Source organism: Sprattus sprattus (genome assembly GCF_963457725.1).
Source record: "Sprattus sprattus genome assembly, chromosome: 18".
In the NCBI taxonomy this organism is placed as follows: domain Eukaryota; kingdom Metazoa; phylum Chordata; class Actinopteri; order Clupeiformes; family Clupeidae; genus Sprattus; species Sprattus sprattus.
The window spans coordinates 5,832,770-5,856,309 of record NC_137916.1 but is presented as its reverse complement, the minus strand read 5'-3'; the positions used below and the strand labels follow the sequence as shown (position 1 = coordinate 5,856,309).

The 23,540-nt window shown below is 41.8% G+C and overlaps 3 protein-coding genes across 3 annotated transcripts; 1 reads left to right on the top strand and 2 right to left on the bottom strand.

Moving 5' to 3' along the window:
* The first annotated feature begins 3,461 nt into the window (after positions 1 to 3,461).
* rcn3 (reticulocalbin 3, EF-hand calcium binding domain) lies at positions 3,462 to 7,221 on the top strand. The gene is made up of 8 exons (XM_080856649.1): positions 3,462 to 3,491; positions 3,918 to 4,141; positions 4,527 to 4,720; positions 4,932 to 5,104; positions 5,280 to 5,340; positions 5,576 to 5,667; positions 5,769 to 5,876; positions 6,111 to 7,221. Exons 2-8 carry the CDS (start codon positions 3,924 to 3,926, stop codon positions 6,216 to 6,218), a joined length of 954 nt encoding a protein of 317 aa, XP_080712775.1. The 5' UTR covers positions 3,462 to 3,491; positions 3,918 to 3,923; the 3' UTR covers positions 6,219 to 7,221.
* A 1,031-nt stretch (positions 7,222 to 8,252) lies between these two features.
* nosip (nitric oxide synthase interacting protein) lies at positions 8,253 to 17,356 on the bottom strand. The gene is made up of 9 exons (XM_080856650.1): positions 17,008 to 17,356; positions 16,564 to 16,669; positions 12,699 to 12,780; positions 12,384 to 12,519; positions 11,481 to 11,653; positions 9,196 to 9,312; positions 9,003 to 9,073; positions 8,664 to 8,772; positions 8,253 to 8,538 (listed from the first exon to the last, which is right to left on the bottom strand). The coding sequence occupies exons 1-9, from the start codon at positions 17,075 to 17,077 to the stop codon at positions 8,467 to 8,469; spliced, it is 936 nt and encodes a 311-aa protein (XP_080712776.1). The 5' UTR covers positions 17,078 to 17,356; the 3' UTR covers positions 8,253 to 8,466.
* Positions 17,357 to 18,386: 1,030 nt separating this feature from the next.
* On the bottom strand, positions 18,387 to 23,516 carry LOC308379490 (uncharacterized protein). Its single transcript, XM_080856651.1, has 6 exons — positions 22,828 to 23,516; positions 20,220 to 20,284; positions 20,052 to 20,120; positions 19,071 to 19,122; positions 18,848 to 18,884; positions 18,387 to 18,748 (listed from the first exon to the last, which is right to left on the bottom strand). Exons 1-6 carry the CDS (start codon positions 23,375 to 23,377, stop codon positions 18,715 to 18,717), a joined length of 807 nt encoding a protein of 268 aa, XP_080712777.1. The 5' UTR covers positions 23,378 to 23,516; the 3' UTR covers positions 18,387 to 18,714.
* Between the last annotated feature and the right edge of the window lie 24 nt (positions 23,517 to 23,540).

The following is a 23,540-nucleotide window of genomic DNA, read 5'->3' as shown; positions in this document are numbered from 1 at the left end:
TCTAAAAAAGGTAGAAGGCCAGAGGCTTTATCTCTTGATAAATCAAGAGAAATTAAAAGAGAGTTTAAGTGTTCCATTGGGTCGCAACTTCGGGTAAACCCTGGCGGCTGGATGAATTTGGTGGCAGTGTCTAGCAAGCAGTAGAATAATCCACAACATGACACAGCAGGGATTAATGATACTACCGTTCTCCCAGTCAGCTCTGAGACTGACTTCACCACTTTGGAACACATTAAGACAGCACTGATATTTTGGATGACTTTTGTCATGAATGGTGTGCACCTACAACACACATAATGTTGTTGCAGAACCCATGAGCAGAGAGCTCAGAGCCATGCGAAGAGGCCTGTGAGAGAGACTCGGAGCACCGAGGGGGACTGGGGAGAAAGTTGCAGTGAGCGTCACCAGAGCGTCACCAGAGCACCACACACACGCCCGAGATGAGAGTAGAGACTGACAAGGAGGGCACAAGAAGGAAGGGGGTGGAGAGGGTGGCGTGCGAGAGGGGGGCAGTGATGCCAGCTTACTTTATTTCCGGTTGATAAGACTCCCCCTTCTCTTCCTCCCTCCCTCCAACTCTTCCCCTTCATCTGACTCTCCCTCCACCCCAGCATCTCTCTGTATCTGTGCCTTAACTCATAGAACTCCTGTAGAAAATAAAATAAGAGGAAAGAAAACACATTTGGAATGTGCATATATATTAGATTCAGGAAAAATAAAAAAAGAATTTACATAATGTTGGCCAAGCTCTATATAGGTATTATAAGTATGTTTAAACATGTTTTCTGCAGTCACTAACACCTTGAAACTAAATTCTAAGATATGTACATTCAAATTCATAATTTTATGTTTAAATGTTTGCATGAAGTCATGTATTTCTCTTTTTGCTGCTCTATTTATGTGTCTCTGACTGTTAATGCTTGTTTCTGTGCGTGTGTGTGTGTGTGTGTGTGTGTGTGTGTGTGTGTGTGTGTGTGTCTGTGTGTGTGTGTGTGTGAGTGTGTGAGTGTGTGTGTTTTTGTGTGTGACTTAAATTTGTGAAGCTTTAGGGCACATTTTTTTCAGTGTCTTGTTAGTTCATCCCTGTCACCCTCTCTCCCTCTCGCTTACTGCTGGGGGGGAGGGGGAAGAGAGGTCACCATAGCAACAATGACAGGACAAATTACCATCAAGTCTTTAAAACAAAGAACAAGTGAATATATGCGTTCAGGAGGGGGGCCTAGGCTTGTCCATATACATTCATATATCTATGTGTGTGCATATAGCTAAAGCTATAGCTAACGCACCACTTCCTTTAAGTCATCCTAACATTAACTCTGTCACTAGTTGGGCAGGTGGAAGTAGATGAATACTTATACACTGCTTATAAAATATTTATTAGCCATCTTTGCCTCTTGCAGTAACCTCTCTATCTAATGCTAAAGCACTTTCTGCTTTGCTTTGTCTCTCCCTCCTTCCCTCTCCCTCTCTCTCTCTCTCTCTCTCTCTCTCTCTGTGCCCTCGGGCTACACTATGGCACATCCACCCTCTCTCCCCCCCTTTCTCTGGCCCTGTCACCTTCAATTGCTCCATGGAACTAGACACAGAGCCTCGGGCAAAAGAAGAGGAGAGAGAAAGAAATGGAGGGAGAGGACTAGAAAAAAATGAGGGTGGGAGAGAGGGAGGGAAAGACAGACTCATAGAGTGGAGTGAGGGATGAGGAGGGACAAAGGAGGTAAGGAAAAACAGCAGGTAAACACTGTGTATGTGTGTGTGTGTGTGTGTGTGTGTGTGTGTGTGTGTGTGAGAGAGAGAGCGAGAGAGAGAGAGATAGATAGAGAGAGAGAGAGAGAGAGAGAGAGAGAGAGAAACTGGGTTACAACTGACCATGTTCTGTGTGGTTGTGGTGGCTTCTGAAGAAATTATCTTTTCACTGACTTGCTTACTCTGACCTAATCAGCTACTCCAGGTGGGCTGTACTGAAGCATAGACTAAAGCTTGATGTGAAACTGAGACAAAACATTAATTTTAAGTATTTAGATTAATAATGCAGAGTGACAAAATAATGATTTAAGTATGTTCATTGAACATCTTTAAGTAGTTTTGTCAAGACTTTTTCTCGCACTCAGAAGTGCACAGTGTAAATTTGGATTTGGAAAGAATGCAAAATACAGGAAGGGAAAATAATGAATGCACTAAATGCACTTGCTTAGGCCTATGTTGATCCATATGGTTTGTTTTCATTGTTGCATGAACCACAAAGTAGTTATTTTATTTTCTCAAAGTTCATTATTTCAGAGGCTATCACACTTAAAGGCACCCAGTGCAACTTTATAAGCTTGAGACTCGAAAAATAAACATTCAATTTCTAGTCTTTTTTACACGTAGTAAGTTTCAATAACTCCATACCATTACATATCGACATTCAAGGAGCAAAGGTGAGACGTCGTTGTGTGGTGAGAACTGATAGAAAATCGTAAACAACAACAATCGCCGGTGGGGAAAGGCCATTTTTCCATTGAGTGGAATACTGCTTTATTTATTGGTGGCACCAATAAATAAAGGGCTACGCTCTTGCAGCTAGTTTTAGCGCTCTTTGTAACGCCCAAAGTATCAAATAATGATGCAAATGTGCTAATATGGTGAGGTAAATGTCAATATCATAAAGATTGTCTTATCCAGAATATTTCCATTTTGATGCCCTAATGTTGCACTGGGTGCCTTTAATTTGGAGTTCAGCCTCCTATATCAATAAAAACAAAACAAGCGCCATGTCGAATCTAGTCCAGCACCGTAAACTCATGGACAGTAAAACCAAAGCAAGGTAACATACATAGCTGAAAAGAGCCCTAGCGTACATTTACCGCTAGAATCTAGAGTCTTCGAATGGTCCACTCTGCCCTCGTGTGTTGGTTGTATGGAAGAACATCACTAGTAAATAGTGGGCAAAATTGACTGATCACTTCAAATTGAACATCAATTGTTCCTGAAATGTTCAAATAAATGTAAGCTACTCAGAAATGCACATTTTTACAGTTGTTATTTCGGTTTGGAACCATCCTCGTGATGGGTTAATTGTTCATGTAGTGGTCAAGATTTATGTTAAAATAATGAAATATCCGATACGCTATAGCTACTATAACAAGCACTTATAGCTAAGCCCTTTGATTACATTAGGTCAGCTGTTTTTACACCGTCAACATACATCTTCGTTGTTGCACTTTAACGTACCCAAACTTCATCATCCTCAAGAACTTGTAAGGCTCGTTCGCAAGGCTCGTTCGCGTGTCAACGTGGCGCTCTCTAGCCAGTCAAAATAGGACATTCTCTTTGTCCCTCCCATTTTGATGCGTTTATTGGCTAATCCCTGTGCCAATTTTTCAAGAAGTAGACGTGGTTTCAACCAAATTATACCGCCCCATCTCCATCCACTTTTAAGAGGCAGTAGGTGCCAACGCATATCCTTTCACAAATCTGGGAAACGCCGCTGTCGCTGTTCCGCCGATCAATTGGTAAGACCCGTTTATTGTTTCATTGTCTTCATAGTTGTATGTGCTGAGTATAGGTTTGCCTTTTCTGTTGTATGCTTCAAAACACTATTGCACCATTTCTTGGCTTGTCACTTGGCCAAAACAAATGGTTTAAAGCTCTGTTAAAGCTCTTGCATACAAGTGTTAGATAGCCTGCATGTTTCGGTACCCTGCTTCAGTTACGCCAGTTGTAAAGTATTTTTCTAAAACGTCTGATATCTGGTGGATGAATGAATTAATTACTTTGTTGCATAATGGAATAGTCACCTCACACGCCTGCAACCAATCTAGAGTAGCCTTCAGATAAAATAGTCTGTGTTATTATTGTGTATATAGGCCTACATTGTTTTAAAATAGTGGTTGAACCTTTGACTTAAAGTGGTCTAACATCCTCTTTTCTCTACTCAGGGAAAGATGCAGCCATTGCTATTGCTGGCAACCCTGACGGTATTGGTCGGGGTCACATTGACCGTACCTGCGAAAGAAAAACGAGTGCATCATCAGCGTGACCTCAGTGACCATGCCCATGACGATTCCGATGGATACAAGTATGACCACGAGGCCTTCCTGGGCAAAGAGGAAGCAAAGACCTTTGACCAGCTGAGCCCAGAGGAGAGCAAAGACAGGCTGGGGTAAGACAGTTGAACATTCACTACCATGACAACTATGCTCTGAATAAGCTTTAGTCTACACATGGTGGGGGGAAATAGAAACACAAGTGAAGTATAGTCAGAGCAATGGTGTGTAGTAGTAAAGTCTTTGGGTGTTGCTGCAGCCAGAGAGGTGTCACGTAGAGGGGGGATGAGTGAAGCTCCAGCAGATCTAATTGCATTAGTTGTTCTTTCTTTAAACGCAGTGTGATGTGGTGTGACAGTGGGACACACATTGCAGTGGGACCCACATTCCACATTATGGAGCATTTCAATGAGAAACTATGTGAAACTGCTTCGTTGTGCCGTTTAGTTCGTTGTGTCTTTCTGGTTACTACCATGGTCTGCATCTGTCATTGTTCAACAGAAAAATTGTGAGCCGCATTGACGGTGACAAGGATGGCTTTGTTAGCCATGTTGAGTTGCACAACTGGATCAAACACAGACAGAGGAAGTACATCGAGGAGAACGTGGATAAGCACTGGAAGGAGTATGATCAGAACAAGGATGGGAAGATTGCCTGGGAGGAGTACAAGAACACCACCTATGGCTATTATTTAGGTAAGGGTTGTCTCCAGCAGTGAGATGTTCAAATAAATCTTCACATTTCCTAACATATTAACATTTATTTCAACATTTATTCAGTAAGGACACACTTTTATCCAAACTGCATCACAGCAAGGTGCAGACACGCAATTTTCTCAGTGTGTGAGGATCTCCTGGTGTTGTGTGTGTGGAGTACAGAAGTACATGTTCTCTCTTTGAACCACAGGTGAGGAGTTTGATGACGTTGATGACAAAACCAGCTACAAGTCCATGCTGAAGCGTGACGAGAGGCGATTCAAGGTCGCCGACCGGGACGGGGACCTCATCGCCACCAGAGAAGAGTTCACTGCCTTCCTCCACCCCGAGGACTACGATCACATGAAGGATGTTATCGTTCAGGTGAGATTCAAACTCTTCTTCATCCCTAATGCACCCATGGAGTGCCTAGGAATCTCTCCACATTTCCGATGGAGAGAGAGGCAAGGGAGGGGCTCACAGTAGGCGGAAGGAGCAGTGCAGAGATATTGTGTCGCACACACAGGGTGTCTAATTCTGTTCACCTGGTCCTCTGCAGGAAACTATGGAAGACATTGACAAGAACGGTGATGGCAAGATCGGTCTGGAGGAGTACATTGGTATGGCTGGCCTCACAGCACTGTCTCAACGCACAGACCAAAATGACACTCCTGAATATTACTTATAGATAAAACTGACAGTTCTATAACCAACTTTGATGTGAATGCATGTATATCCGACAGCCTCTACAGAAATGAAATGACTACCTCAGTGTCTGAAATGCTGGATCTCTCTGTATCACAGGAATTTAGTTGAGTTCTGAGTGCATATGTGCCTCCCCCTCCAATCCTTTAGGTGACATGTTCACCCCTGATGATGGGGAGAGTGAACCTGACTGGGTCCTGACAGAGAAGACGCACTTTACAGAGATCAGAGACATGAATAAGGTATAGAACTTGGAATGTACAAACTCAAAAATGTTCACGAAAGTCCACACTGACACGGATACTGAATGTAAACCCCACCTTCTGCTCCGCTCCAACTGTAGGATGGTTTCCTGGATGCCGGTGAGGTGGCTCAGTGGATCCTGCCTGGGGAGATCGATCATGCAGACAATGAGGCTAAGCATCTCATCCTGGAGACGGACACAGATAAGGTACGAACCGGAAGGTGCCATTTCAACAATGTCATTGAACACTAACCTATGTCATTTTTACTGAAGAAACTTTAGGGACTCACCTGTGAGTAATTTTTGGGCAATTCTTATTCTCCCTTTTCCCTCCTTTGTCCCTCCTACACACTTTCTTCATTCTTCATGTTTTCTCCACTTTTCCATCCTTTTCATCCAACTCAATCTGAATCTCTTTCAAATGAATGGTGGCCTGTGCAGGATGAGAAAATCTCCAAGAAAGAAATTCTAGCCAACTGGAACATGTTTGTGGGGAGCCAGGCAACCAATTATGGCGAAGACCTCACCAGGAGACATGACGAGCTCTGATCAGGTCACCCCGTCTTAGACTAGGGTACATTTGGGAGGGTTTGTTTGAAAGGCTGAGGGATTGAGAAAGGTACAATATTCAAGGAGTTAACTGTTACTATTACTTATGGGATCTGTTACTTTAATTTGGGTGGGTAGAGGGTGTTTTGTGACCTATTGTTCTCTTCATTGAGGTAATTGTGCCCTAGGCTTTATGCTAAGGATTAGTGATCCCATTTGAGGTATGGATCAGTAGGTTGCCTCAATCATCTTTTTAAAGCCATATACATGTTCAGCAGGTAATTTTAAACTGTCGTCCTCAAGTTTATTTTTTAGTGCTTACTAGTCACTGCCTGAAATTGAGTTTCAATCTCAACTGAAGAGAACCAGGCTTTATCATGAAAGACCATACACTGTTAGACAGTGACTGACCATAGGGTGCAAAGGCTCTCTAACAAAACTGTGCCTTCAAAACGTAGAGATTGCTGTCAGGTATGCCTCTGCAGAGAGCCCATGCAACCTATGATTACTCACTTCATTCTTATCCAGGCCTTTGTGGTGAACGCTTACATTTTTTACATATAACTGTTTTAAGGACTGATTTAAGGTTAATGAGACAGTAGTGAGGGGAGGACATTTGGATTTTTCTTTTACAGGGGAAGGGAGGAGAATATTCCTTGTCACAAACAGTATTTATATTGTCTAGCACCTTTTCTAGTACAAAGATAAAAGGTCGCTTTCACACACATTCGCAGAACACACAGGCACATATTGAAGGTGAGAAACACTCCATTAAAACACAAGAAGGTCAGTTGTTCAGTGCTGACCAGTTGATCTCCCTCACCTAGGTGTGTACACACTTCATAAGAACCATTAAGCTCTGGTTTCTCTGCGACGCACCCATGAAACAGCATGCCTACTAAGGCACTAAGAATGCAGTGTAAAGTAGAGTGAAAAAGAATTGAGACATAAATTGGAGAAATAAAGTGAATGTCACTGTTTTCAAGTGGAACATTTTTCTCTCTGTGAATTCCCAATAAAGCCATGTTGGTTTTAAATACATTGATTCATCTTGATTGAATTCCTTTGAATTATTTTACTGAAATTATTTATTTACTTTTCTAATCAGAATGTATTTGAATCGTATCATTTAGTTTTCCCCCCCAAAAAGATTTGCCACTGATTTCTTGTTACAGATTGCTACAGCTTATGGAGAAATATTCAGAAAACAATATGAGGATCTAGGTGTATCAGTAGGTAGCCTACTTCACAGGCAGTGTTGATTCTTGCTTTGATTCACAATCGCTGCAAGTTGTCTTTAAGTCACTTTGGATAAAAAAAAAAAGTGTTTACCTTATTTTATCTTCACATTGGGATCTTTGTAGATCATCAGTGTCTTAGAGGAAGGAGCTTCCTAATTTTTCTTAGTTATAGTATTTGATCACGTCGGCTAATCAGTGCTGTACAGGGACTGATCGGCTCTCACCAACATCTGTGATGGCGATGTTGTAGGAAATAAACTTCATTGTTGGAGGTGTAGTATTGAGGTGTGGTAAAATGTAAAAGAAAAGGTGTGGATATGAAAACCAGATATTGTATGTTGTTAAAAAAAAAAAAAAGAGAAGTTGTCAGACTCATGAAGGTGGGCACAAGGCTTCCTCTTGCCAAGTAGAGCTAATGGCAAATTCTTTGCCAGATCTGTCCTCTGCCTGAATGGTGGTGGAACAGTTCCAAAAATAGCAAACCAAGTAATGCTGTGATTCTGATCAAACACCCATGTTGTCTTTCTTCTGCACAATGTCTGTCTCAAACCTCCACACCCCTCCTCCATCTCTCATTCCTTTCTCGTCTCCCAAGGATGGTCAGCTCTCTCATGACGAGATCATGGAGAGGGTGGATGAACTGAAGATCAGTACCATCACTGACTACGGCATGCTCGTACTAGGAGACCACGATGAGCTCTGAGACGCCTACCAAGTGTCAGACGTGTAGCCATTCAAACAAAACAAAAAATCAGAGGGGACGCAAGTTGTTTGTTTTGAGTAGGACTGAACTGGCAGTTTATTAAAAAAAAACAAAGCAAAAGCAGTGTAAATGTATGTGTGTTGGATATTTATATTTTTAAAACTGAACTGAAATAAACAGCCAAACTAAACAAAAACCAAGTCCTGTACAGTTTCAATAATTCAAACAGGAAATCAGCAAATGGTACAAAAAGGATGTTTACACCTTCACCACATCATCTCATCAATCTTTCGATGTCGACCTCTTACGCTTGCATGACCGGACGGGCCTCTTTAGCCTTCAGGTCCACTCCAGATCCTGCGAAGCCCGTTCCTCCCTTAGTGAAAAAGAAGAAGCCATCAGCTGAAGAGTCTCCCCCGTCTCTCTCTCCCCACATCAGCTGTAGAGTCTCTCCTGGCATTCTCTACCCACGTGTGCACACATATGCAAACATTCTCTTACCCTCTGAAGAACAATGATGTCTTTTTCCTTTAGTTTCTCTCCATTGATCGGATCGATCATGTCTTTCCGAATCAACTTCTCCACGCACTCCAATGTCACAACAGCACCTCTGTGAGAGAGAGAGGGCGAGCGAGAGAAAGAAAGATGCATGTGTGTGTAAGACAAAGCATATACCTCTGTAAGTTTAATGTATTATGATAGTCATTCAGAGATAAAACAGAAAGAATATCACTGAAACGTCTAAAAAGGCAATGTAATGAAAATAATGAGTAGGCCTAATGAAAGGTCTAAATGTTGATTTGAAGGAATGTGCTAATGAACTCAGAAGGCTGCACTCACGAGGGGCGGAGCAACACACATGGGACCGAATTCCCCAGCGTGTCTTTGGTAACTGCACACACGTAGCGGTCCTGCAGGTAAGAGATGCAAGGCGAACACACATTAGTTACAGACTCTGACAGCAACCAGGTGAGGATGCTGTGATGGATCTACTGGAAGACACCAGGATAGAGGGACACGTGGAAGCACTCGCCTGGCGTGTGAGTAACTTCACCCTGTCCAGAGAGGGGTCCAAAGGAGTGAAGCGCACTGGGATCAGCTCATTCATCTTCAGGGGCCGCCCCGACATCGGACACAGCACTGTCTTATCCTAAAGAGACAGAAGGAGATGACCAGTCACCAAATGTCTGAATCAGGCTCTCAACGTGAAAAATCACGAGGGGCAGTGACCGTGAAAGAGTTGTGTGTCCATACAGCACCATGGACACAAACACACACACACACAAAAAGGACATGGTGACTTTTCAACTGTAGTGACAGAATCTATCCCAAGGTCAAAGCACTGTCATCAGGTAACCTTTAGACTGGGTGGCAACCAGCCATTTCTCCTCAACAAAGCAGGGATCTCTAAACTCTTACACAACTATGACAGTTACAGGGATGCAAACACATGTATGGTCAAAAAAGAGAGAGGTAATCGAAGCCCTCGCCCCGCGGCAAATATCCATATAATTACATTGCCACCAACCCCCGACATCCCCTGCCCACTCCTATAGACACATAGAGCAAAATGAAATTCTGAAAATCAACATACACCAACACTAATTTGGAATATTCAATATCATTTTTTATTCCGAAACATAAACTCTGATTGAAATTGTTGCAATGAAATTGCAGGAGCAAGTGGAAGTTGGGATAGAGTTGCAAATGTACCTCTTTGTAATACTAATTGAGTTACTTGTTGAAAAATAAGTTATTAATAAACAAACATTCATTAAATAAAAATACAGTTCCATTGAGAAATGATCCTCTAAGTAACTTCACCAACATGCCAAATAAAAGTTTACATGGACTACAAAAATGTTGCAAAAATAGGCTGTTCTGCCCTCTGCTTATTCAGGTCAGCAAGTGTATATTTAATTTAAATGTATTATTATTCCTGTTACCCAGCAAAACCAGGGGGGTCTGGGGGCATGCTCCCCCATAAGATTTTTTTTGAAAATATCCTTTTAAATAGTGTCCTCTAGTGGGTTTTAGGAAGAGAAATTAACACATTTATAACAATAAACATATTGAAGACATCTGCTGAGATAGGTGCTAATTATACTGTAGCATGGTAGGGATTTGTAGCTCAAGTGAGAAGGTTAACATTTTAGGCTAGAGTTCACTAGCTAGTTATAGGCTAGCTGGTGGACCTACTGAATAGGTAGCATACCCACAGGATCAATGAACCAGCATGATAAAATAGAGCCACGATTTCTACCAATCACTCGTGATGATTTAACCATTTTGTTTCTTTTACTATTTTAAGCTATACCTTTATATCCAGCAGCTGATTATGGCAGCTTTCACCAGCTTGGGTCGGACAGTTGCTCCAAATCTGTTTACTGAACGTTATCAATGTCTGTCTGCACACTCGCGAGGCTCACTCACTCAATACCATACAGAGCCACCACAGTCTCATACAGATGGGAGTCCTGTGCTACTCGAGACTATTCTTTCTAACTCTAAAAAATGTAACAAAATAAGTTCACTTAATCGGTTGCAAGGTGTGAATTTGACGATCTCAAAATAAAGCCCCCCCAAAATAGGCCTTGATACGCCACTGTCTAGAAACAGAGTTATGCTATGTCATGCTAAACACGTAGTAAAAACAGTAGGCTTTACGTATCCACAACGAAGTGCACCTGTTGGTATTACAAAAGGACCACCACCAGTAAGACTGAATAAAACGTTATGAATATCTCAGCCATCACATATAACGGGAAATAACAGCCTTAATGTTGTTTAACTCTTATAATAATTTTAAGTCGTCCAAATTCAAGTAACCCATTCTTCAACACTATCTGCTACATTACGCTGCAAAGTGCAAACCCATGACACCGTTTCTAAACCCCATGCATTTCAACGAGAGCCAATCCATTGTGACGTTGCTGCTGATTTGCTTATTTGTTATTTACATGTTTGGTGGAGGCAATCCAGAATTACTGTTGATGAAATAATTATCAGACCCCCCCCCCCCCCCCCCTCTGATACTGGTATAGAGTTTGGGCCAAACTACATGACAGCACAGGTATTACTTCATTACTACATAAAACACCTTCTCCCCAGTTCCAGCTATACTTGTCATTCTATACTGCCAGTTGACATACAACCGCGGTTGCACTTTTGGATGAGATGCAAGACAAAAAAAAAAATGAACAGCTATGCCCAGCAAGGAAAAGAATACTAAATAGAAGAGGGGAAGACAATAAAAATGACAGTAGCCTCAGAGGGAAGTTGTTAAAATTGGCATGAACTGCAATCCTGACAACTCACTGGTTTCTTCACTAGTGTAGGCTTGGCTTCTGGCGTGAGCATGGGGATCCAGAAACTTGGCAAAGCTGAGTCGGAGCTACTGATGGACCCAGAGCTGGACCCTGCTACTGCCGAATCGGCGCCAGCTGTACCCGCCACAGCTGCTGATCCGCTCGGAGCTGCTCCGTCTTTACCTGGAGAGGACAAAGGGATGGACAGAGCACCACAATAAGCACACACATGTGGCATATCCCATTTCTTTTCTCTAACCTGACTATAATCTGATAATCAGTCATCAATGCAAGTCTTCTCTGCTGATATTTAAAGCCCTTACCATATAATGTTACACTTTTTTGTTTAAGAACGTTTACATGAGGGTGAAGGTGAAGTCAACAAATGAATTCAGACTGAAGCAGGCCTATTAAGTTTCATGAAACAAGTCTTTGTTTATTCAGCACTCAACTACCATACTGTATCAAGTTCACTATGCAAACAGTCTTAGGTTAGTAGTTTAGCATCGTGGACTGCTACTGAACTATGGCGCAGGAACCCTTGAAGAGAATTCTGTATCCGTGCACCTCCACCCCTCTGACAGGGCACTCGTGCTGCCTGACCCCTTTAACAGCTCTTGAAGATCCAACTCTTTTAACCACCTCCTTAACTTGCACTTTCTCTCCCTTCCCCTAACTCTCCATATATTTCCTCTTACGCTATCTCCTCTAAGTAGTACTTCACTCACACTTACAATAGTTACATTCCTGCACTTTTTATTTCTTATATTTAGTAGTATTTCTTGTTACACTAGGTCTTTATTGCTCGTAGCATGATTATTCTCTCCTGTGTATGTCGCTTTGAATAAAAGTGTCTGCTAAATGACAAAATGTAAATGTAACAGCCAGTCAGTAAAGCTGCTGTAAGTGCTACCTGAGGTGAAGGGGTTGATGGGCTTGGACACAATGCTGCCCTCATTCTTCTTGAAGTTGGCCACTCGTTCCCTCTGCCCTGAGGTGGCCTCCAGGTGGTTCTCACTGCGCTTGGCCTTCTTCTGCTTCTCATATGCCTGAACAAGATGGACAACAGAAGCATACCTCTCCTCAGCACTGTGGTATGAGAATGGACCATTTCCTATCGCCTGAAATCATGCTGATATTAGCGTGATCATGTTGTACATTTACAGTCCCATAACAAATGCACTGCTAAATAACTACAAATGCATGTGGAGAGCAGTGGAGTTCAAACCTTCATTTGTTTGGCAGTCTCAGTTTTTCTGTGCAGGATGTACTCCAGGATGGCTTGTTTTTCATACAAATATCCGTCAGGACTACAGGGTGACAAAAACAACATGCATTTAGTTACAACCACAAGCGTCAATTCAAATAAGGAGGCATTTACAGATTTCCACATTATAATAAAGATTCTACAGACTGAGCTAATTAAAACAGGTGAAATCGAGATGTAACAATATTGTGCAGGCTATGGTTACGGAGTCAAGTGAGGTGGAAAGTTAAATTAAATCACTCAGATAGACCTACGTATTTGGCACAAAGCCTTGTTATTTTAATATAAGTAGTATTGACTTTGATTTTAGCCTTCTACTAGGCCTAGGCTGATCCCTTGATTACACGTTTTCCCCCCGTATTTTTCTCCAACCCTTTTCGTCCGAGAGCCCCGACCGTCAGCAAAAGAGCCAGTGGTGGCTCGCGAGCCACAAGTTCCCGACCCATGCCTCAGAACAACAGGTTAACCAATCAGTCATGTCATATGTTCCCTATTATGACCATACACATACATGGGGTTGACGTCGGGGTTGCAACTGAAGGTTGGCTGCTTGTGAACAGGGACTTCTCTCAAAGCAAATTTATAGAAGAGACAACATTTGTGTCTACTGGGACGTCGCAGACTTTGTCACTTGCTCAAAATTTGAAAGGGTGCAGATGTTGAAAGTTCGCTCTCTGTGATTGGATGAGAAGAGATTCAATGTTTTTCCATGGTTGATTTAGACATCGCAATCTAGTACCTAGTCGTATGAATTAATTACTCCCTAAACCTCCACCTGCACCCTCAGGTCTCAAACAGCTTGTTCCTCCGTGACCCCAAAACCAAGCTCCGCACCATGGGCGACCAGGCCTTTTGCTCGGCAGCGCCACACTTATGGAACAGCCTCCCTGACCACCTGAGGGCAACGCAGACGCTGGACTCATTTAAAGCTGGACTTTAAACACTTTTATTCAGGAAGGCATTTCTGGCCTTGTGTTTAACCTAGCACCACTAAGTTTTCTATTATGCTTATGTTAACAAATTTATTTGCTTGTATTATTATAGTTAGTTTCTAATATGTAGGCACTCTGAGATTCTTTTGAATGAAAAGTAAAAATTAAATTCATTATTATTATTATTATTTCTATGTTAATGATAGGATCGCAAAGTGATGATGCCCCTCTTCTGTGGTACGACTTCAACTAGTTAACTAGTGTAAGTTAGCTAGGTACGCAAGTTGCCATAGAAACTACAAGTTCTATTCTGAAGTCAGTGTGGCATCAGCTACGGACTATGAAAGTCTATAGTGCTGCACCGTCGCCAGGCACATTTTGTTTACATTTTGTTTGAGCGACAGTTGTTAAATTCACATTCACGCTTGTGGCATGAGGCAGACGCTTTAATGTCCCGTCACGCCTACATGAAAAAAATACATCGACTTCAATGTATCTCACGCCAAATAAATACACCTGTTTTACATTAAGTCATGTTTTGGTCAATCTCAACCAACTCTCACGCTAAGACAGCCTTGAAAGTTTGCAACTGTGTGAAGTCATACGGATTTGGACACGTTTTAAACTAGACGTAACGCAAAGCGTAACAAGTATGACCGCCGAACTGTTCGGTAGGTTTTGGCACAGAATGAGTCATGGTTGTCAGTGTGTTTGTGTGTTTTGATGTGTTTTGTGTGTGTAAATTGGTTTATGTTTCATTTTTATGTCTTAAAGGAATTATTTGTGATAGATTTTGATGATTTGGTTATGTAATGTTTTGTGTACTACTTTTTTGTGGATTGTTTTGGTATATTTTTCTTTTGCAATGTAGTTTGTTAAAACAGGTCAAATAAAGAGGTGTGGAAACAAAGTGAAGTTTCCAACCACCAACAGGTGGCGCTATAGGTGATATCAGTCAGGCATATGTACGCGTTCGGGCTGGATCCAGCGTCCACCCTAAGACATTTTCTCTGGATCAAACAATGTACGCAAGAGTTATAAGAGACTTTGTATTTTGTGGCAAGCACTGGCAAGTTGGCAAAGTTTGAGGGTCTGCCACGCCCACACCTTCCGACTAATGAGAACATTTTGTATAACTTTTAGTCGCCCATGGCCGAAGAGTAACCTGACCACATTTCAAAGCGTTACCATTAAATTTGTCGGAGGAGTTCGATCAGATGCGAGGTGTGCAAACGCCGTCAAAACGCATCTTCCACTCAAAATGGCCGACTTCCTGTGGATCTGCCACCATGGCGTCAGGAGACTTTTTAGTGCATCCAAGCATGATGAATACGTGGCGAACGACACTTGCCAAAAACGATAGAAGACATCCCTCCAATGGTTTCATGAGTCCCGTTTAGAAATAAAGAGTTCTTCAAGCAAATACAATTTTGAAGTTTCAGGTGTTGCACAGCAACCCATTACTTGCTGACTTAAAATTACCATGAGTCTGTTACATTAAAATTACCAGACTTCTTGCGGAATGATATGAAAGATGTGAGGACAGCGGTCATTATCTTTTCGCAGCGGTCTGTTAGCAGGAATTAATGTATGGAAGAACGTTGGGATGGCCCATTCAAATCAACTGTACTTTTTGGAACATACTGAAGAGCCGTATAATAAGCCCCGACAGGGCGAACAGCACCCCGACGCGAAGCGGAGGGGTGTTGCTTCACCCTGAAGGGGCTTATTTTCCCGACAATGACCGGAGTTCTATACATTATCCCGCTTATTATACGGCTACTTGCCAACACGAAAAAATTACTTCACACAGTGTGTTTTCTTTACAATGTATTTGTTACCATTAGTATTAAAAAGCGGAGAAAGCAGAGAAATAGTAACCCCAATGTTCTGCGGTCAACTATTTTCCGATAACTGACCGTTGCTATGCAATAATGACCGCTGTCAAGGAAAGTGGCATTTTTGCCTCTGATTCACATCTTTCGTAGCACTCCGCAAGTAGTACGGTAACTTATCAAGGGAGTTTCAGCGGAAGGTTGAGCAGCTGTGTTCTAAAGAATGTTCAACTGTCTTTGGCGAACGATTTCTCTGCTTTTTAACACTACGTATAGTAACAAAAACAAATACATTGTAAAAAGACACACTGTGTTAAGTTATTTTTTTAGTTTTAGCTGTATAATAAGCGGGATAATGTAGAGAACGCCGGTCACTCGCGTCGGGGTGCTGTTCGCCCTGTCGGGGCTTATTTGTTATTGTGTTATTGTGACGTCATGCTGAGTGGTTATAATCATAGACATATAGAATTAATTCAATATGTAAGGGATAATGTATTGTCCGGAGGTCATTCTACAAAAATAATTCCCGACGGGGCGAACAACACCCCGACGCGCAGCGGAGGGTGTTGTTTTGTACCGAAGGGAATTATTTTTGTAGAATGACCGACGGACAATACATTATCCCGCTTATTATACGGGTACTTGCCAAAAACGATAGAAGACATTCCTCCAACATATCTCTTTTTAATGATTTAGGTGCCGTTTCATGTGTCCCGTTTAGAAATAAATAGTTCTTCAAGCAAATAGAACTTTGAAGTTTCAGGTGTTGCATAGCAACCCATTACTTGCTGACTTCAAATTACTCTCTACTGTTGCGTTAAAATGACTGGACTTCTGGCGGAATGATATGAAAGATGTGAATTAGAAGTACAAAACCCGTTGCCAATGACAGCGGTGATTATCTTTGGCAGAGGTCTGTTAGCAGGAATTAATGTATGGGTATGACGTAGGAATGGCCCATTCAAATCAACGGTACTTTTTGGAACGTTCTGAAGAGCCGTATAATAAGTCTATTATAATGTCAATAGAACCTCGGTAAATCACTGTGCATATACTCACGTAACAACGGGATCCCTGCACGGCTGAAGCGAGAGGCAGCAACAATCGAAATCCTTGATGGCGTCTTTCCCCAAACGGATGCTTTGAGTCCCATAACCCGATGAGGCTGGGAATTATAATGAGATAAACAGAACATCTTAATATAAGGTTTCAAATTGAAGCTGGATACTAGCAACTAAAATATATTTCCCCTGGTTTCCAGCTAGTTAACCTTACAATGAATGTAGAATGCATTAATCTACCTCGAGACCAGATTCAGTGAGTCACATCAAACAATAACATATAACAATTAGAGTCCCCGTTTGATGTGTCACTTAAAACAATTATAACTTTAGTTCACAATAGTATAATTCAGCAACATAAAAATACAGAATACAGATAGTTAACTTAAACCTTAATGATATTAACTTGACCAGCTTACAATTCACAATAACATTAAATTACCTGTGTCCTTCCTCTTTTCATGATAGGTGTAAACGGCACCAGCCGTGCAGTTCTTTCCGTGGCGAGTCATTGCAGTACAATTTAGTTAACAACTTTGAAGACAAACAGACTTTTTAAATTAACCCTCTCTATTTGAAGATTAAATGTTAGCTAAACAGTTGCTTGATGTGATAGCTTGCTAGTAAACTAGCCAGTTAACGTTGCTAAGTGACATCCGAAATGCGCTGGGAATTCTCTCTCGGATTCTAACTTTTGCAAAGCTGTTTTATATTCCCCGACTTAAATCTTATGATCTTCCTCAGACATAACATGTAAGAACATAAGTATCACGGTTAGCTAACTAACTTCCCACAGGTTACTACGACATAAACGGTGCAGTCCTAAAATGTCCTCCCCTATGCACAAGCGTCTTGTGTATGGTTCCGCACTATCGATATTGTCACTTCAGTGCCTCTCTGCAAACCAATCATACTTAAGCCATAAGGTACAAGAGCCAGTACTATATCGTCAATAATGTACTGTTCAGGGGTGTTGTTGCAAACCCTTGAGCAGTACATTATTGACGATACAGTACTGCCTCGAGTACCTTATTGCATTTATAATACGCTTGCCAGCAACATTATAAATAGAAAGTAAATAGTATGCTGCCTTTCAGCACAAAATATTTGTAGCTGTCGGTAGACAAAGGGTAGACCCATAAAAGTTGTGTATCACATTTCAGTAGCCTAGGGTTTTGATTGAAATATTCAGTCGCGATCCCAATTGGCTAACTGATAAACAATTGTCCTCTTTTGTCTTGTCTTGTCTTGTCTGACTCCTATCAGGAGTCTTCTTGTCCTTCAGTGATGCCCAAGATTCTGTACAGGTTGAGCTCCGCCTATCCCCCCGACGTTCTCGACTTCGAACCTCTCCTTCTGCTCTGATGCTATTTTGTACTACATAACTACACACTACTACATACTTGCACGGTGCACCATAATTGTGGAGGCCCATGCAACACTTGAATCCCCATATGACCTTACACAACCATCAAACACATTTAACATAATGTAAAGTATGCTTTCCCGAATGGGATAAAGCTCTTCTCATACTTTAAAACATGAACTAAATGTCTGTATCTGATAAGCTATTTTGATTTGGCTCCATTTACCTGCTGGTGCAATACTCTGTGCTCAGACCTCAAAATGTCATTCTATTTTTAAACTAAATGTATAGATAAATGTAGAATTAATGTATTTTGTATGAATGATTAATTAATTAGTTTATTATGTAGGCCTAGTATTATGTGTTCTTGATAAGGCGCAGCTGTGCAACTAGCAGAAGGATGTTGGGGTTTTTTTTCAGAGTGAAAGTGTAAAAAAAGACACTTTAGACATATATAAAATATACCCAAAATTTTATTTCATAGACCCCCGTTTTGTCCAAGCAACACAGACACGACCTTGATTAGTTCTTCGTTAATAACATCTCACACGTGTCATTTAATAAAACATAAGTTTAATTTAAGGTATTGTTCAATGACATTTTACAGTCAATGTGCTGACCAAACTGTCTTGTGCAATGCCTTTGCATCAAAAAAGTGAAGAAAAAAGACAGAAAAATAACTTATTAATCATCAAAATATTGCATTGAAAATCTATGACAGTGAAATACTAACATTCCCCTGGTTGCAGTGTCTTAATTTGGCCACATGGTGGCGACAGGGGCTTAGTTGTCAGCGCCGAGGACATCGGCCACAGTCCTAAAAGAAACAAGATGAGATCGAAATCAGTTCCCTTTCCTTTTCCTTCCGGGGTTATTTAATTTATAAACTAGCAGGATTAGCACACAGGTGTCTTACTTGTAGATTGATCCAGTCATTGTATCAAGGAAACCACCTATGAAGAGAAATACAATTGATTATAATACACTGTACACTGGATCATCTCACAAGGCACTCAGCAGTCTAAATTCAAATCAAGTATAAAGATTATGAGGTAAACTGAACCCAAACTAGAACATAAACATGAACTAAATCTGGCATACAAAAAAAAAACATCCGTAGTTTAATTATTTCATCATACCTGGCTGGCAGACTGCCTCACACACAGGGCATATGGCACACATGCTGCAGTCCTGCAGCGAAGGAGAAAGACATTCAAACATTTGATACATAAGCTTACAAAGTTTCTCAGTGAGACAGAGCTTCTTAGCATTTAAAATGGACCTTAATCCTATTACCAGAATGGGCCTATTACAAAGTGCTTGGGGTATTTGAAGCATTTCTCCACACCATCTTCCATGTGACGGCAGGTCTCACTCGGTTGACTGTGTCCAGTGTGTCTGTCTGCACTGGACACATTAGTGTACACCTAGTTATGGCGTCTGTCATCAGGCCACAGCTGAGCTATGGTGGGCCTTAAACTGTCTCTCAGAGGGCCAGGAGCTGAGAGTCATGAGACAGTTACACCCTTGGCTTCACATAGTTAGTCTGCCTTTGTCGTTTTGCTCCTTATTGGTTGCTTATGTGTCTGAATATACATTACATTACAATCACTCACAGTGGTGTTACTACTGAACATGTGTGTGGTTTTTCTTTGGTTTGTTTTGCTTCGCATTGTTTTGTGTTTGCAAGTTGGTCTTTATTTGCTCTATTTGTGAGCAGTGCCATTCTTTGTTTTTGTGGTGGGGTGTGGTCTGGTGCGGTTCCATGCGGTGTGGTGCGGTGCGGTGTGGTGTGGTCTGGTGCGGTTCCGTGCGGTTCCATGCGGTGTGGTGCGGTGCGGTGTGGTGTGTTGATGAAAGTTCAGTCTGTGCTACAGTTGAGATTGGTCTGGATGTAGACTGGATAAGTATTTGTCTTGGATGTCTTGGTTCTGATGTTGAATTCTGTCTAGATGTGTCTTTGTTTGGTCTGCATTTTTTTGGATGGGGGGGGGGGGGGGGGGGGTGTATATTGTACATTAGTTTGTGAATGTATGGCTGAATGTAAGTATTATTGTGAATGTATGTATTATGGTGAAAGGCTGGCTATATTCATGTTGTTCTGCAGACAGTGGACTCACATCACAGTATTCGCAGTGTTCCGCTTCATCTCCTTTCTCACAAGGGCAGTCATCACACTCATCACAGTGCTACAGGAACAACAGACGCAGGAAACAAACAGAAGTGTGACAGTGAACATGAAACAAGGCATGAGTGTTGAGGGTTCCTTATTTCGAACATTAACTTACCTCGCAGTGTGCACACAGTGAACAAATAGAGCCGTCAATATATTCATCATCATCGTCGTCGTCATCTGAAAAAGATGATGTTAACATTCACAATATAATGCGCATGTGTGTGTATTACACATTAGAGTGCATGACAGTGTGTGTGTGTGTGTGTGTGTGTGTGTGTTTGAGGGGGGTGTACACATATGTTTCTGTTTGTGTGTGTGTGTGTGTGTGTGTGTGTGTGTGTGTGTGTGTGTGTGAGTGTGTGTGTTGGAGGGGGGTGTACGTATGTTTGTGTTTGTGTCTGTGTGTGTTGGAGGGGGGTGTACACATATGTTTATGTGTGTGTGTTCACATAACCTAGGCCTCGCAATTTCACTGTATGACAAACACAAATGATACATTATCTAAATATGTTACAAATATGGGACAGGGATTAAATGAGAATATCAATAAATTAGTATTAATGGAATTATTTCATTCACTTAGACTTACAACAATAGATCCATACATACATGCCATCAAATGTTACAGAAATTCATCTCAGTCCCACTCTCATTCACTAAGAAAACTCACTCACACAGAAAATGGTGGTCATACATACAGTATGTGTATTGGTGCATACACATTGTTATATTTGCTGCACCATCATTCACACACACACACACACACACACACACACACACACACACACACACACACACACACACACACACACACACACACACACACACACACACACACACACACTCAAAACAATTAAACACATATACAGTAAGCACAGTCAAAATTAAGAAATACTAAACATAATGTTCAAGATTTGGTTCTTAAACAGTCTTAAACATCGCTTTAATGAAGAACAATATTTTACCCTCCTGCCACTGTGATGTTAGAATAGGTTTAGGAGGTGTTTCAACCCCACAAACTACACACTGTTTGCCATATACTGTGGTCAACCATGCATGGTCAAGGATGACAGACACCTGGTTATAGGGATGGCCATGCGCTTCAGAATCATTTGATTTATTCCATCGTTTCAAAGTGGGGGAAAAGGTACAATATTGTTGACATTGACCTGTACTGGCAGCCATAGTTACACACTAGGGTTTGTTGTGTATATTTGAAAACAAATGAGCGAAAGTTGTAAATAAAAACAAAACTAAATAAAAACAACAAAAAACATAAAAGGATCCAACATTCATATCTTCACATGCAGCCCCAGCATAAACAGAGATCTTGTTGTTCTATGGTATTTCCTGTTCCCTTATGGTATTTCCTCTGTGTTTATTTTTACATTCTCTCTCTTTGGCTACCTCTCTACTGATATTGACTGATATTTAGTGTTTGTATCTTATCATTTAATTTTGATGCCAAATAAAAGTCTATTACACTTGTTACAATCGCCTTTTGAATTTAACAAAAGTTTAGGAGAAGCAGTTATCTCTCTTTAGTTCCAATGAGTGAAAATTCACCAATGCACCAATCCATTTGCAATCTTTTCAAAATGTATGGTCAAATGGTCAGTATTTTCCAATATATTACAATATAAATTAGAATTCTGTTTCTAATTATTTTCTTCTATGCATTTCATGAATCATGTATGGTTACGTAACTATAGCAAGCAAATACATAAATATAATATATAAATAGATGATGAAATATGAAATATATAAATAGACGATGAAATATTAAAACAGCAAGGGTACAGAAAGACAAAGCAGAGGTTGCAGATGAGAACATTCAATAATGTTACAGACAAATGGCACAGAATAGTCTACAGAGAAAGAAAGATATCTAAGAGATGTAGAGAAAGAGAGAGAAGCTCTAGTTTGTAATTCATCAAATCAAAACCCAATCGAGTCAGAGGCCCCTTTCCAAGTCTCCCCTCAAACGTCCCACCTCCTGCTGTCTCTCTCTCTTCAATTTTGCCTCTCGCCCCCTCTCTTCCTCTCTCCCCGTCCCCCCCCCCCCCCCAAACCCCCTCTATCCCACCCCCTCAGCCCCGCCCCTCACCACATCTCTCTGCCTTTCTTTCTTTCTCTGTAGGTTCACATAGAGACATCAGTGTGGATAAGACCCCAATCCAAACAGGAGGTAGGGTGGAGGTAGGGTGGACCCCGCCCTTTCAAACGAGATACAAATCAAAGGACAGATCTGAGCTAAGCCTCTGGCCAGGTGACAGGAGCACAGAGGCCCGGCCGCCGGATGGTAACTGTTCTTTCTCTCTTTCTCTTTAGTCCTCTTAAGTACTGTACTGTACTGCCGGACTTCACTCAGTTCGCCTTCAGTGGGCCCACAGAACTCAAAGCTCTATTTAGATAAGGGGAAGAGAAGACAGAGTCAGAGACAGCCAGGGTAGCAGGCAGCCTGAGGGGAGGGGGGAGGGGGGCTTTTTAAAGGGCTCTGAGTGCTCTGATTGGATGTGATGCAATTAAGACTGACTAGGAGAAATGTCACTTGATAACGAGGCTGTAAAGAATCTGGGAGTGGCCAAATGGCTCCTTAGCCCCTCCCCTCTTTTTCCCCAAATAATTATGATTGCGTTGATGGGGTGGGGGATGGAGGCTGCTCAAATGCAAGAGTAGGGAGCAAGGCATGTACGCAAGAAAAAGCTAGGTTCACTTACCGTCATGGTCATCATCATCATCATCATCATCGTCGTCATCATCATCATCATCGTCATCATCATCGTCGTCGTCGTCATCATCATCATCATCATCATCGTCGTCGTCATCATCATCATCATCATCATCATCATCGTCGTCATCGTCGTCGTCATCATCGTCGTCATCATCGTCGTCATCATCATCATCATCATCATCATCATCATCGTCGTCGTCATCATCATCGTCATCATCATCATCATCATCATCATCGTCATCATCGTCGTCGTCGTCGTCATCATCATCGTCGTCATCATCATCATCATCATCATCATCGTCGTCATCATCATCATCATCGTCATCATCATCATCATCATCATCATCGTCATCGTCATCATCATCATCGTCATCCGCCGCTGCTTCTCCTGCCTCTGCTGCATCCTCATCGGCAAACAGCCCCTCCTCGCTGACCAGCGGGAGCTCCTGGGCTTGGGCCACGGGGGCCAAGGGCAGCTGGAAGGTGCAGAGCAGGGCCAGCATCAGCCCCATCAGCCAACTCCTTATGGAAGCCATGTCTCAGTTCACAGAGCACGCTCCTCCTGCTCGAGGGAAAAAGGTGCACAAGACACCCCTGTTTACAGCGCTTTTATACCCGCACACACACCCACACACACGCTCACACACACTCTGTCACACACAGCAAGCAAAAAAAAATATGGAAAGGTAGAACAGGTGT